Genomic DNA, 13,422 nt, shown 5'->3' with positions numbered 1-13,422 from the left:
AACAAACAAAAACAAACAGTAGTTTAAGAAGGATATCAAAGATTGAGCTCGTAAAAGCAGTTCAGACAAGCAAAAAGGCAACTTTTGAATCAATGGAAATCTGTTCTCTTGTTAAACTTGACTTTGGCCGTCTTTTGGTTCTTCCTGCTTTGAAAAGAAGACTTGACAAAGATTTCATCGGTAGCTTACTGGTTTCTGGTCCAAATATCAGCATTTGTAGGTATCCGAAAACTCCCTGGGATTCCAATGCTCACTTCCTTAACTGAAAAATAAAAGAATCTAAGTTTAGGGAGGATAGTCGAGTTGCCATGAAATATTTCTTAGCACATGAAACGATACATCGCACAACAGGATTGTTTTAAAAGAAATTTGCTATTTTATTCCTATCATGTTTCCAAAAAAGAATGTTATCATCGTAAATGCGTCATATCAGTTTCCGGAGAGAAAAATAAAGTCGTCACCCAAATGAAAGGAAAATAACACGCAAGTATCACTGCTCACATATGAGCAAAGATTATGATTTAATGCAACTTTGTATTGAATAGAATGTATCAACAGAATTATTACTTGCTGCAGCCTCTAAATCTCCTTGAAATCCAGGCTGACGTCGTCACCAATGAGTACAAATGGTGCCCAGTAAATCACCTCCTTGAACTTTTCGATTTCTCTCATACACTTCATGGCCTGATTGAGAGCTTCACTTGCCTTCTTGCCTTTGGCAAGTGCATGGTAGAAGAAACTCATGAACTCCACGGTTCCCTCGTCACCAATCGCCCACAAGGTTACCACAACAGATCTGGCACCGGCACTCAAAAGTGCACGCGCCATGCCGACCACACCCTCGGCCATGACCTCCCCGCGAGCAGTGTGACAGCAGCTAAGTACAACCAGACGTGCTCGCAATCCAGTTTCCATGACATCTTTCATTGTCAGTAGATAATCTTTCTCTTGCGGCTGAGGGTTATCTCTTGTGGTGTTTGGTGCCAGGATAACTTCTCCGGTTTCCATTTTACCGTGGGCTGCTATGTGAACTAAGGCCACTGATGATATTCGTTTTAACACTTCATCTTTTGTTGCCATTTCTCCAGTGAGATGGGAGACATTGAGGATACGTCCGATCATCTCCACTTCTTTCCTTGCTCCCGGAAGTTGCACCAAAAGTCTTCCCTCATAGAGAATATGTTTGAAACATGGGTCGCCGACAAGCAATGCACCAGTCTTCATGTGAAAGTCAGCTGGACAATCATGAATTAGTTGCAAGGTCGTCAGAGAGGGAAGCACACGAATTCTGAAAGAGTCACTTAGATATGATGAGTTGGAGTCCTGCAACGCTGCATAAGGTACAAGGCAAAATGGCCCCTCAGGAACGAACGTGATCTCGTCGTTGCCTTCGATCAGGTCAGCAATAGGAGTAACGATGATGTCATGCAGCTTCTTTAAAGCGCTGGATTGGGAGTGCCTCACATCAACTCGGATCACATCATTGGCCACTTCCTCTTCTGTCGGCGAGTCAAGCGGAGGATTTTCGATGGTTACAGTATCTCTTTTACTGATCTCCTTAAGAGCAGTTTTGTTCAATACCTGCATGAAAACTTTCAATTCATCCTCATACTTGTATTTGTTCACGTGTACTTCTCTCTTCTGGATATTATTTTCACTGAGGCAAACCCAGAAGTAAACGCATGGTCCATTAATAGCTATGAAAACTGTGCTCAATGGAACCCTCCTCAGAGAAATGCGGAATGCTCTAGGCGTTAAAGAATCTTCAGGCTGATATTTTCTGACCATGAGATCTCTCAGAGCTTGAGCACGCCCTTTCTCTGTGGCAAGAAGAGCCTTCACAACTTGACCTCGCTTGAGATTTATACGCCACAAACCTTTGTATGCTCCTTGGTGTAAATTACGATAAGAAATCTTCCACTGATCGTTGAGTTGAAGACTGGCCCTGATATCATCATACAATTCTACACTCGAGTAATAACAGTCAAAGGCCATCGCAAGATTTCCTTGGCACTCAAAACTGATTCCAAGGGAACAGAGTGAGAACGCCTCTCCAGTCTTATCTCCCACTTCTTTGGATATTTCTAGGTGACGTTGAAAACACTCAAAAGCAGTTTTCAACTCTCTTTGAGCCCTATGAATACTGCCGAGAGAGCCATAGCCTTTTCCCTGTCCGGCCTTGTCTCCCACTTCTTTAGCGATTTCTAGATGACGTTGATGGTACTGGATGGCTGTTTTGAACTGTCCTAGACCTTGATAAGCGTTGCCGAGACAGCCATAACTTCTTCCCTCTCCAGCCTTGTCTTCCACTTCTTTAGCAATTTCTAGATGACGTTGATGGTACTGAATGGCTGTTTTGAACTGTCCTAGACCTTGATAAGCGTTGCCGAGATTGCAGTAACTTCTTCCCTCTCCGGCCTTGTCTCCCACTTCTTTAGCAATTTCTAGATCACGTTGATGGCACTGGATGGCTGTTTTGAACTGTCCTAGACTGTCATTAGCGTTGCCGAGACCGCCATAACTTCTTCCCTCTCCGGCCTTGTCTTCCACTTCTTTAGCAATTTCTAGATGACGTTGGTGGTACTGGATGGCTGTTTTGAGCTGTCCTAGACTGTTATAAGCGTTGCCGAGATTGCAGTAACTGATTCCCTCTCCGGCCTTGTCTCCCACTTCTTTAGCAATTTCTAGATGACGTTGATGGTACTGGATGGCTGTTTTGAACTGTCCTAGACTGTCATAAGCGTTGCCGAGACCGCTATAACTTCTTCCCTCTCCGGCCTTGTCTTCCACTTCTTTAGCAATTTCTAGATGACGTTGATGGTACTGGATGGCTGTTTTGAACTGTCCTAGACCTTGATAAGCGTTGCCAAGATTGCCATAACTTATTCCCTCTCCGGCCTTGTCTCCCACTTCTTTAGCAATTTCTAGATGACGTTGATAGTACTGGATGGCTGTTTTGAACTGTCCTAGACCTTTATAAGCGTTGCCGAGATTGCCATAACTTTTTCCCTCTCCAGCCTTGTCTCCCACTTCTTTAGCAATTTCTAGATGACGTTGATGGTACTGGATGGCTGTTTTGAACTGTCCTAGACCTTGATAAGCGTTGCCGAGATTGCAGTAACTTCTTCCCTCTCCGGCCTTGTCTCCCACTTCTTTAGCAATTTCTAGATCACGTTGATGGTACTGGATGGCTGTTTTGAACTGTCCTAGACCTTGATAAGCGTTGCCGAGATTGCAGTAACTTCTTCCCTCTCCGGCCTTGTCTCCCACTTCTTTAGCAATTTCTAGAGGACTTTGATGGTACTGGATGGCCTTTTTGAACTGTCCTAGACCTTGATAAGCGTTGCCGAGATTGCCATAACTTCTACCCTCTCCGGCCTTGTCTCCCATTTCTTTAGCAATTTCTAGATGACGTTGATGGTACTGGATGGCTGTTTTGAACTGTCCTAGACCTTGATAAGCGTTGCCGAGACCGCCATAACTTATTCCCTGTCCGGCCTTGTCTTCCACTTCTTTAGCAATTTCTAGATGACGTTGATGGTACTGGATGGCTGTTTTGAACTGTCCTAGACCTTGATAAGCGTTGCCGAGATTGCAGTAACTGATTCCCTCTCCGGCCTTGTCTCCCACTTCTTTAGCAATTTCTAGAGGACTTTGATAGTACTGGATGGCTTTTTTGAACTGTCCTAGACCTTTATAAGCGTTGCCGAGATTGCCATAACTTCTTCCCTCTCCGGCCTTGTCCCCCACTTCTTTAGCAATTTCTAGATGACGTTGATGGTACTGGATGGCTGTTTTGAACTGTCCTAGACCTTTATAAGCGTTGCCGAGACCGCCATAACTGATTCCCTCTCCGGCCTTGTCTCCCACTTCTTTAGCAATTTCTAGATGACGTTGATGGTACTGGATGGCTGTTTTGAACTGTCCTAGACCTTGATAAGCGTTGCCGAGATTGCAGTAACTTCTTCCCTCTCCGGCCTTGTCTCCCACTTCTTTAGCAATTTCTAGATGACGTTGATGGTACTGGATGGCTGTTTTGAACTGTCCTAGACCTTGATAAGCGTTGCCGAGATTGCAGTAACCTCTTCCCTCTCCGGCCTTGTCTCCCACTTCTTTAGCAATTTCTAGATGACGTTGATGGTACTGGATGGCTGTTTTGAACTGTCCTAGACCTTGATAAGCGTTGCCGAGATTGCAGTAACTGATTCCCTGTCCGGCCTTGTCTCCCACTTCTTTAGCGATTTCTAGAGGACGTTGATGGTACTGGATGGCTGTTTTGAACTGTCCTAGACCTTTATAAGCGTTGCCGAGATTGCAGTAACTTCTTCCCTCTCCGGCCTTGTCTCCCACTTCTTTAGCAATTTCTAGATGACGTTGATGGTACTGGATGGCTGTTTTGAACTGTCCTAGACCTTGAAAAGCGTTGCCGAGATTGGAAGAACTGTTTGTTATGACTTTTAGTTGAGCATTAGTTTTCCTTCGTAATTGAAGCAGACGTTTGTTGTCATTTTCAATCTTAAAAGGTGTCAAGGGTCGATTAATCATGAGCAGATTTGCGAAAATGCAGTGGAAATGTGTATTTTACAAAAACAGTGAGAGTATTAGACAGAACCTTAAAACTGGAATGATAATTCGAACGTGGGTCTTTTTCAGAGATTTGATTTTAAGTTAGTAGAGAGTTTTAACTTGCTCTGAAGCGCATTTATTGGTTTAGGTTCGGTCGTCATGGTGATGCTCGTCTGAGGGCAAAAATGAGGGGTATTCAGCCCAAACTCTGGGAATTAATTGATATGGCCTCTTCTTTTGAGTAAAGTTTCGTGGAATAGTCGAAAGAACTCTTTAAGAATATTTTAGCTTCTTTAAACTGCTCAGTGCAGTATAAGAGAACATTGTTTCCATAATGTGCTGAAGAATCTCTCCGGAAAGTATTGATTTCCCTTGAAATATTACTCGCATTGCATCTCGTATCACGCTTGAAACATTCATTAAAGGATACGGAAAATCCCATATGCAACCAGCTCCTTGCTTCTTTATACAAGCAAAGTTCGACACAAGCTCTGGCTCCTGAAAAGGAGAGAATAATTGGTGGTACGAAGTAACTCATCACTATTAAAGTATAAACGTACTGATAAAATGGACTTAATTTCCCATTTAGCCGGGAACAAAAATTGTGATCATGAAGGAAATTTGAACTCGTGAAAGAACTGAAAATAAACAATAAGGAGCTAATGGAAAGCAGCTACCAATTAAGCTTCGATTGATGATGATAACGATAAATGTATCTCGCGCATTCTTCATTTTAATGTGCTATTATGCGCTTTTCAGCACTTTTTGGGGAAGTTTTCGGGTAAACTGCATTGAGTGGTTTACAACTTTTGAAAGGGAATTTTTCAGGTGCCTCCTTGAGTTACAGAGAAGATGCAAGAAACAAGGCTTACGGTTTTCCGTTCTTATTCGGGACTAGAATATCAAACCATTTGCAGATGTCAAAGCCTAGGCGGCAGCACATTGTCCTAAGATATTTTAAGACTCAGGGAGATGGTCCGGTCTAGGGCTTGAACCCTCGACCTCCGACGCTCTACAACGTGAACTAAACAGGCGGCGGTATTTGAGAGCTTATTGACATTTTCTTATTCTTTTTACCCACATCACAGACATCGACACACCAGATACAATTGACACTTGGGTTGCAGTTACCTGCCACACACCACACAATCTTCTTTTGACGAAATCAGAGAATAGAATGTTGATGGATTATGTCTGAAAAACCCACCTTTCTTAATAGCCTTGATTAAAGTGGGTTCCAATTGAACGGCAACTGTTGCATCATCGAGACATTCCACGTAGTTTGCTATGAGATTCAGGAAATAAGGCTTTAAAAAGTGGACATCATATGGAATTGCAACAAAGAAGCCTTAAAAAATTACAATTACTTAAAATGAAACGAGGATCATCCCTTTGCTTAATTTTCATCCACCACAGGGCGATTTATGTTTTTACGCTACTTTTCTACATTTGCTCAATTTTTCCTTTTCTTGATGCAGATTGTGTATTCCGTTATCTTGTAACGCTGCACGACAGATTTATATGTTTACATATGAAATTGTTACCTAAACGGAAATGAGCTGTTGCCCTGTTGCTGTAAAGCTTGGCGTTCAGCCGTTTATCTTTGCAGTTCACTTGAAGTCCTTCCGTGTAGGAGTTTATTGCGTCATTAGCTTCTCCTTGTTTGTATTCTTTGTTACCTTTCTCCAGAAATACTTTCGCTATTTCTGAAAACACAACGTTTTAGTGTTAATAATTTAGTAATGAGTGATACGACCCTTGAGATGACGGATGATGCCAACTTTATACATCCAAATGAACTTTTAGGTTAAAGGAGCTTAGAGCTATGAGAAAAAACAACCAGAAAAGTTTAATATCTGTATATTTTGTTTCTATGAAAGCTGCTGGGAGTCTGGGCTGTAGCTTGGCTATTACCACAACTTTATCGATTTACATTTAGGTCGAGAGGCTTTCCAAACTCCTTTTACACCTGGCTTACGTTTTCCAAAATATCACAAATATCTTCACCGGAAGATCCTATCTTAACTCAACTTTGTTTACAATCGCCCTTCAGGAGAGTTTATCTGTGCATTTTGTTTTCTTTAAAATACACAAGCTATTTGGAGTTTTAGCTGTAGCTTGGCTATAACCACATCAAGTCTGATCGGTTTACATTTAGGTCGAGAGACTTTCCAATGACCCTTTTACATCTGGGTTACGTTTTCCAAAATTTCATGTTAGAATATCAAACCCCATAAGTTACTGCAAAAGCAAGGCAAAGCCAGGACCGAAAAAGGTTAAAACTTGGGAATGTTCTGGTAATGAAAAAAAAAACATCGTACTGAGAGTCTGAGAGTGACAAGAGTTCGTGGTTTTACCATCGTTGAGAAAAGTGCGCTAGAAAAAAGTTTTTCTTTGTCTTTTTTTCTTTATCACTTGGTTTTTCTCATACATGTAATTGCCTATTGAGAACATACTCGAAGAGGCTAACTGGAGAAATTCGATTGGGAAAGTATCACTTTCCCGCAAAGTGCCATTTTGCCTGTTGCGAAAGTCAGCGGTTCCACATTTTGTTGGCTGGTGGTTTACAGCGTAGGCCTGGTGTTGACATAACTGTCTAAAGAGGCGCGAAATATTTAGAAGACCAAAACAGGCGATACGGCCGGGACAAAATGCCTCCTCTTCTATGTAGAATTCTCAAATTGCGTAAAATTTCTGCCAAACATGTAGGGAACAATAAGGGACAAAAATGTGTTAGCGCAAATACTTTCCTTTTGGCGGCCTCAAAAAGTTGTCTGTTTGCAAAATTTTTCAAAACTCCACTTTGACGGGTCTACGGATACGAACAGCTCTCTCTTGCCGAACTTGACTTTCATGCTAAAAATGACCAAATTTACAATATTTTCAAGTGCAAAAGGATAATACTTTTACTACGCAAATAATCTCCATTTTAGGTGCAAACTGTAGATACATCGTTAATTTCCAAAACACTGTGTGTTGATTTACAAGTAAGCACTTCTAAAACTAAAAAAACTGGGTTTTACAAAGCCAAGTAGGCTAATTTTGGCCCATTCTTCTTTAGTTTAAGGCTCTTCAAAGCTAAGTCGCCTTCAAATTTGTCGCTTTAATGCTTATGAATAACTGATGATGTCTAAGCATTTTGCTCGATCTGACCGAGCAACGACTTGTTTTTTCCTTTGTTTTTTATTTTACCGGTAACAAAGTCTGAAATTTGAAGAAACAATCTTTTGCTGTTTCAAAACCTTATTCACAGAACGTTTTGATGTAAATGTGTAAATTTTGATGTAAATGTGAAAAAAACTTCACCGCGGGGACTTCTTTCAAAAAATCTTTTCTCACCTCTAAAAAGGTCATCGTCTACATCCAGTTCAGCGTCACTTGACGTAACTTGACTTTCCTCTGTCGCTGAAATTACCGTGAAGATATTTTAACTTTGTTAGTGATCACAACTATGTGCGATTACAACTAGCGTTCTAATACTGGCGTATTTAGTGGATTCCTAAAACCTTCAAGTCGAAGTGATCAAAAAATTGTACACCAGAATTAGGGTGTACTTAATCAACAAACAGTACATAATTACCATAAAGAAGTCTTTCCTTGTTGCCTTTTCTTACCTGTAGCTGGAAACTCATTTTTCACCTCCAGTTCTTCTCCCGTTGTTGGGAGGATGCTTTCTGCCATAGCTAGAAATAAAATTGAATCGATTGCACTGTGCTACATCGTTAAAAATAAAAATGAGGAGACTCAAATGAGAGTAATCTAAAGAAAACGTTGTATACTTAAACATAGAGGATGAATGAGAATCTCAAAGGTTCCTCCGTCACGCTATAGTGGTTGCGTGACAGCTCCAGTCAAGTTCAGCGGGTTGTATCATGTTTGTTTTTTTTCATTCGTTTGTTTGTTTGCTTGTTTGTTTTTTAGTCTTTTCTAATGAAACGTCGTTCAAGGCTGTCCCTTATCAAAATGCGTGAGTTGCAATAAACAACCTAATTGTACCCGGTAGGCATGGATAAACACAGATAAAATGTTGTGCAATAAAAGACTCTTTCTCTCATTTCTTCATTTTATCGCGTGTGGGGTTGGGAGAATTCGCAAAACTTATTCAAGCCCGAAACACCTTCGAAGATCTACGTAACCGTCACGAATTCTACCAACACCCCGCGAGCCTATTGCGTAACGAAACACGTTTATCGACCCGTGGCAGCGAGTGTAAGATCTCTGTTCTTCTACAAAGTGCATTTGTAAAATTTCCCTCAAAGCTATCGAAAATTGCTGGACAAAGGTTCTTTAACAAATTCATAAGTTCTAGTAAATAAAATATTCCATTCATTTTTTTTTTTTTTGAAGGAGCCAGGAAATTTTGAATAACTGGAAGTAGCTGGCCCTTTACCGAATTATTTTGGGGAAGGACCCGAATTTTTCATTTCGAATTCAAAAAAGGCACTGAATACGAGATTATTCCGAGGGACTGGAGCAGATGGCACTGGGAACTACCTTTTTATCAAAACTCTTGTTTAAAGAAACTTTATCAACATCAAATTGAAAGCCAAGCGCAACACGCAGACTTCTGCATAGCTTAATCTTGTAGGCCATCGAATGAATTCACTGCCAAGCCAAATGAGCACTTGGCGGAGGAAGTAGACTGAAAGCGAAATGAAACTAAAAAAAAACATTTCGATATCGCAAGGCAAAAGAGAACTTTAAACTTATTTGTGAACGAATCGCTGATCAAAAGAGAATCTTCTGCAATATAGTAGTGATTGGGAAATTTAGGAAATTTTCGTGGAGCTGCTGAGGTGGTCTTGCCCTACAGAACAGGATTCTGCTCCAATATCAGCATTTACTGAGCTCACAGTTTTATCTTCCAGCGCACGATGTTAACACTCAAACACTGTGCCCATTCAGTCCGTCATTGCGCGAAAAGGTATATCTACTAAAACCGAACTCTGACAGATAACCAGTTAGAAATGATACTACTAACCACCTTGTAAATACATAGTGGACATGTATCATCCTTTTTGTTCAAAAGATATTGATTGAAAATTTGAATCCAATACAATTTTTATATAGGAGCATCGAATACAGAGATCCACTGCACCGAAAGTCAGCCCGCCGGAAAACCACTTCAATTTCGGAAATTGTAATACAACAATTTCTCATTACAAAAACTATTTCCTTTAATTGAATTCAGCTTTAGATGAAAAAAAAAACCAGCCTTCATGGAAAGTAAAACTGTCATGTTTATTAATCCGGTTATCATGACGACATTTATGCCTTTATATCTGAAGATATAAATGATACGCTTACAGCGTGCGGTGGAGATGTCACGTTTTGGAAACTGAACAAATTCTGGTATCTCACCGACAACCATATTACCGTTATTATTACTATATATCGCGAGTGTTACGATATCAAAAGAAACGTAGGCATTTTCTATATTTTTCTTCAACCTCGAGCTTTGTTTCAAACTTCGTTTGTTTTCGGGAGATAATAGCTGGTTTTGATATTGACGAGAGCTATAGTTATGTAGAGCACGTTATCTAGCTTTGTCACATGCTCATCACGCGTTTCTGCCGCATAATGTCACGCACAGTTAAACCTTTAATTCCCGTGATCTAATTGTTAATTCTCCCATCCAGCTGCTACATGTTTCCTTTCAAATTAGGTTCGGAGATTTGGTGTTAGTTCAAAGATAACGAATTCTACCTGATAAAACTTTGAGTATTCTTATTACCTGTTTGCTGGATAATGTATTGAGATTACAGGGATAAGTTACACGTTATATCACTTCTAGGAGTTTAAGGCTTTAGGAAATTGCATCGCGCGCAAACTATTTAACCACGAGGCAAATGAGGGAGACCAATGAAATTTATAATTGTACGCAAGGGAAATATTTTTACGTCTGACAACGATAACCCGAGAAAATTCGACTGAAATTAAACTTAATTGTTGTCAACCGCAAGAAAGTTAAGATTACGATCTTTCATGGTAATTAACATTAGCTCTACAGCTCTAATCAGTTGCAGAATGAACATTGGTTTGTACCTGTTAAATTGTCATCCTCTGAATCCCTCTCTTCTCCAAATGATGTCATTTGTTAATTCTACATGCCTGAAAATATTAAGAATGATACTTTGCTTTACAACAATTTTGATAAAAAAAAATTAAGGCTACATATTCACGAGTTTAAAAGATCTATCCTCGTCTAATTCCCAGTTTCGTGATCAAAATTGCTGTTCTTCTTAGTTATTGTGCTTGTTTTTTTATTTGTTTTATTCTTGTATGATTATTATTTGTTTACATGTTTCTGCATGACTATTAATTGATTCAATTTGTAATCTAATGCAGCTCTTTCTCTTTTAGTGCGAAATACTCGCAATCCGCAAAATCCCTTTTCTCTTCAGAGCAGGAAATGTTACATTCTGCCATAACTGAATCGATAAGGATGAATTCACACCGTGAGTTATATTGTACCAATGCAATTTCTCTTCAAGTTATCAACTCGATATATCCCTCGTTCAATGCGCTCTCTCGTGAGATATCGAGAATAGTAATCCCATATGTACAAGCAGCCATGTATTATTTTGTTTATTATATAATAACTTGAAAGGCGACTTTATTAAGGATTGAGAATTTGCCATTCATTCACCAACCTAATAAAGTGGCGCGAAAAGCGGGTGGCGTCCAGCAGCTGATTAGCGATACCAATCAGCGTATTTTATGGAATAAACATTTGTTTTTTGTCATCTTCCCTTTAGCGTTACAGTTCTCTCAAATTTTCATTTTCCACTCACTCCGTGACAACGTTTCTAAAAATAATAACGGTGAACTTTTTTTTACTGTAAACAACTCTCGCCAATTCTGCACTAAATATTTTTGCAGTCAAAAGCGTAAGTGTTCAGTGAAATTCGTTGGCGCTCTGAATCTCATCCCGATACAATCAGTTTTTGAATAATAAAATCTGTTCCTTCCTAATATGAAAACGATGCTGATTCACAAAATCAAGATGGGTTTGTTCGTATGTAGTCGAGTCCCGAACAAGTTGAAATGGGTATCCATCCCCCAGTTGTTTTCATTCACTGGCTTTCTCTCACATGTAAAGAAGATTTAGTGTTACATAACTTTCTCTGCTCTCAAAGAACACTAATTTTCTGCTGGTTGTTGCGTTGATATCTACGTATACTTTGTAATAACAAGTTGCACATATTCATCACCGGAGGGAGATATACAAAGCTAAAGAAATCACATCAATAATATGTATTCTTTATGTATATTTTTTTCCAATTTTCATGTCTTTCGATTATAATATGCTACATATTTCTTCATTAGCTTTCCTCACCTGAAGGGTACTTGCAATTAATTTAACTCCAATAAAGTTCTTTTCCAAGAAAAATACTTGACTTCTCGTTGCACCTAGAGAAAAGCATACTTAAATCGTTTCGCGTGCTATAAAGAATTAAAGCGAATACCATAAGTACTCCTCCTAAAGAAATATCCAAGGAAGATATTAAAAATTTTTTAAATCTATGTACTCCATGCATCTTTGTGTACAGAAACCCTCAGTGTATCTTGCAGGAATTTTATGAAAAAATTGTTACTGAACCAGTTGTCTTTAAGTTGGAGGGGAAATCTGAGGCCCTAGCTCTCTGTCTCTTTGAGCTCCAGAACTGTCTCCTGAGTTTGGATGCAGTAAGCGAGGCCATAAATAATTGTATAATAGTTCATTCAGACATGTGACGCACTTGATACTGGAATCAGAAATGCCTCGGCTTCGTAAATCCCTCATGGGAAGATAAATAAGCCACCTCAAGGTCTGGTATGTTTATTTACATGTCAGCATTGATATTTAATCTGTCGTTTAACCTGATCTGACGGATAGGGTTTTCTTTTTCGGTCGTTGGTTAAAAATGATTTTTTCCTCTGTCACGAAAGAGCTTGAAATTTTCTTTTTATCATTATGTATTTTAAGACATAAAACTTTCGACATTGATGATCTAGGCAGTATGCAGTATGATCCTTTATATATCCACTGTATGCCATGGCTCATTAACGAGAAATCCATAGCTATATGTGAGAACTTCAAATCGTAAAATCTGACGGTTTAAGATTCGATCCTGCGTTCGTGACGAGTAAATAAGATCGACATTTCTTTCATTCTAGTGTCTCATGTCTCATGTCTCAAATTGTTTCTATTTGTATCTTTAGTCAATACCCGTTTATCTCAATCATTGCATTAGGTCACTATTAACATATTCTGTCCTCACCTTAACTCCTGTGATAATGTGATTTGCCCCACAAGTGTGTAAAAAAACGGTGCACTTGTTCACACCAGCAGTATTGAAGAAGCTGAATATGAGCTCATCGAACTCGAAACTGAAAATCGTGTATCATTGTTTATTTCGTGATGCATGATTCTATTTTGTAGCTATTCTGTTTCACAATTTATACGCCAAGTTTGGACAGGGCCTCATATTACATTTTTTAACTTTTCATTTTCATTAATCCGGAGTATAGCACAATGACATAAACATGCTATTTTTTCAATTTATTATTATTATTATTACTTTTTTGCTGATGTGGTGGTCGTTAAACCATCGCCTGCTTAGGTTGATCGAAGGGCGCTGGATTGCCATACGAGAGGTCTTGAAAGGACTGGGGAGAATGAGAAACACACATACTGAAAGCATAGTGAAGGAAATTTTCTTATTAAAGATGCAGGCGATTTGTCGGCCTATAAATAGGAAAAGTTGACCAATAGTGCCGTAATTCGACGGGTGAGTGAAAAGAAATGACATGAGGCCAAATTTAGCAAAAAGTTACTGTATAGCAAATACGACTAAAAATACAAGGAAAAAT

General features: G+C 39.4%; 3 protein-coding genes across 8 annotated transcripts in view; 1 reads left to right on the top strand and 2 right to left on the bottom strand.

Annotated features, from left to right (window-relative positions):
- Positions 1-13,422, top strand: part of LOC131774377 (uncharacterized) — a 262,621-nt gene that overhangs the window by 63,213 nt on the left and 185,986 nt on the right. The window lies entirely within an intron of this gene.
- The window catches only part of LOC136282087 (replication factor C subunit 1-like), a 57,893-nt gene that overhangs the window by 32,046 nt on the left and 12,425 nt on the right, over positions 1-13,422 (bottom strand). The window lies entirely within an intron of this gene.
- Positions 54-8,247, bottom strand: LOC131773386 (tetratricopeptide repeat protein 28-like). The gene is made up of 8 exons (XM_066169479.1): positions 8,181-8,247; positions 7,906-7,971; positions 6,111-6,272; positions 5,709-5,851; positions 4,951-5,064; positions 2,179-4,515; positions 568-2,058; positions 54-262 (listed from the first exon to the last, which is right to left on the bottom strand). The coding sequence occupies exons 1-7, from the start codon at positions 8,245-8,247 to the stop codon at positions 580-582; spliced, it is 4,368 nt and encodes a 1,455-aa protein (XP_066025576.1). The 3' UTR covers positions 54-262; positions 568-579.

This window comes from Pocillopora verrucosa, chromosome 7, assembly GCF_036669915.1.
Source record: "Pocillopora verrucosa isolate sample1 chromosome 7, ASM3666991v2, whole genome shotgun sequence".
NCBI lineage: Eukaryota > Metazoa > Cnidaria > Anthozoa > Scleractinia > Pocilloporidae > Pocillopora > Pocillopora verrucosa.
Note: the sequence above shows the minus strand (reverse complement) of the source record. Positions and strands in the feature narration are given on the sequence as shown.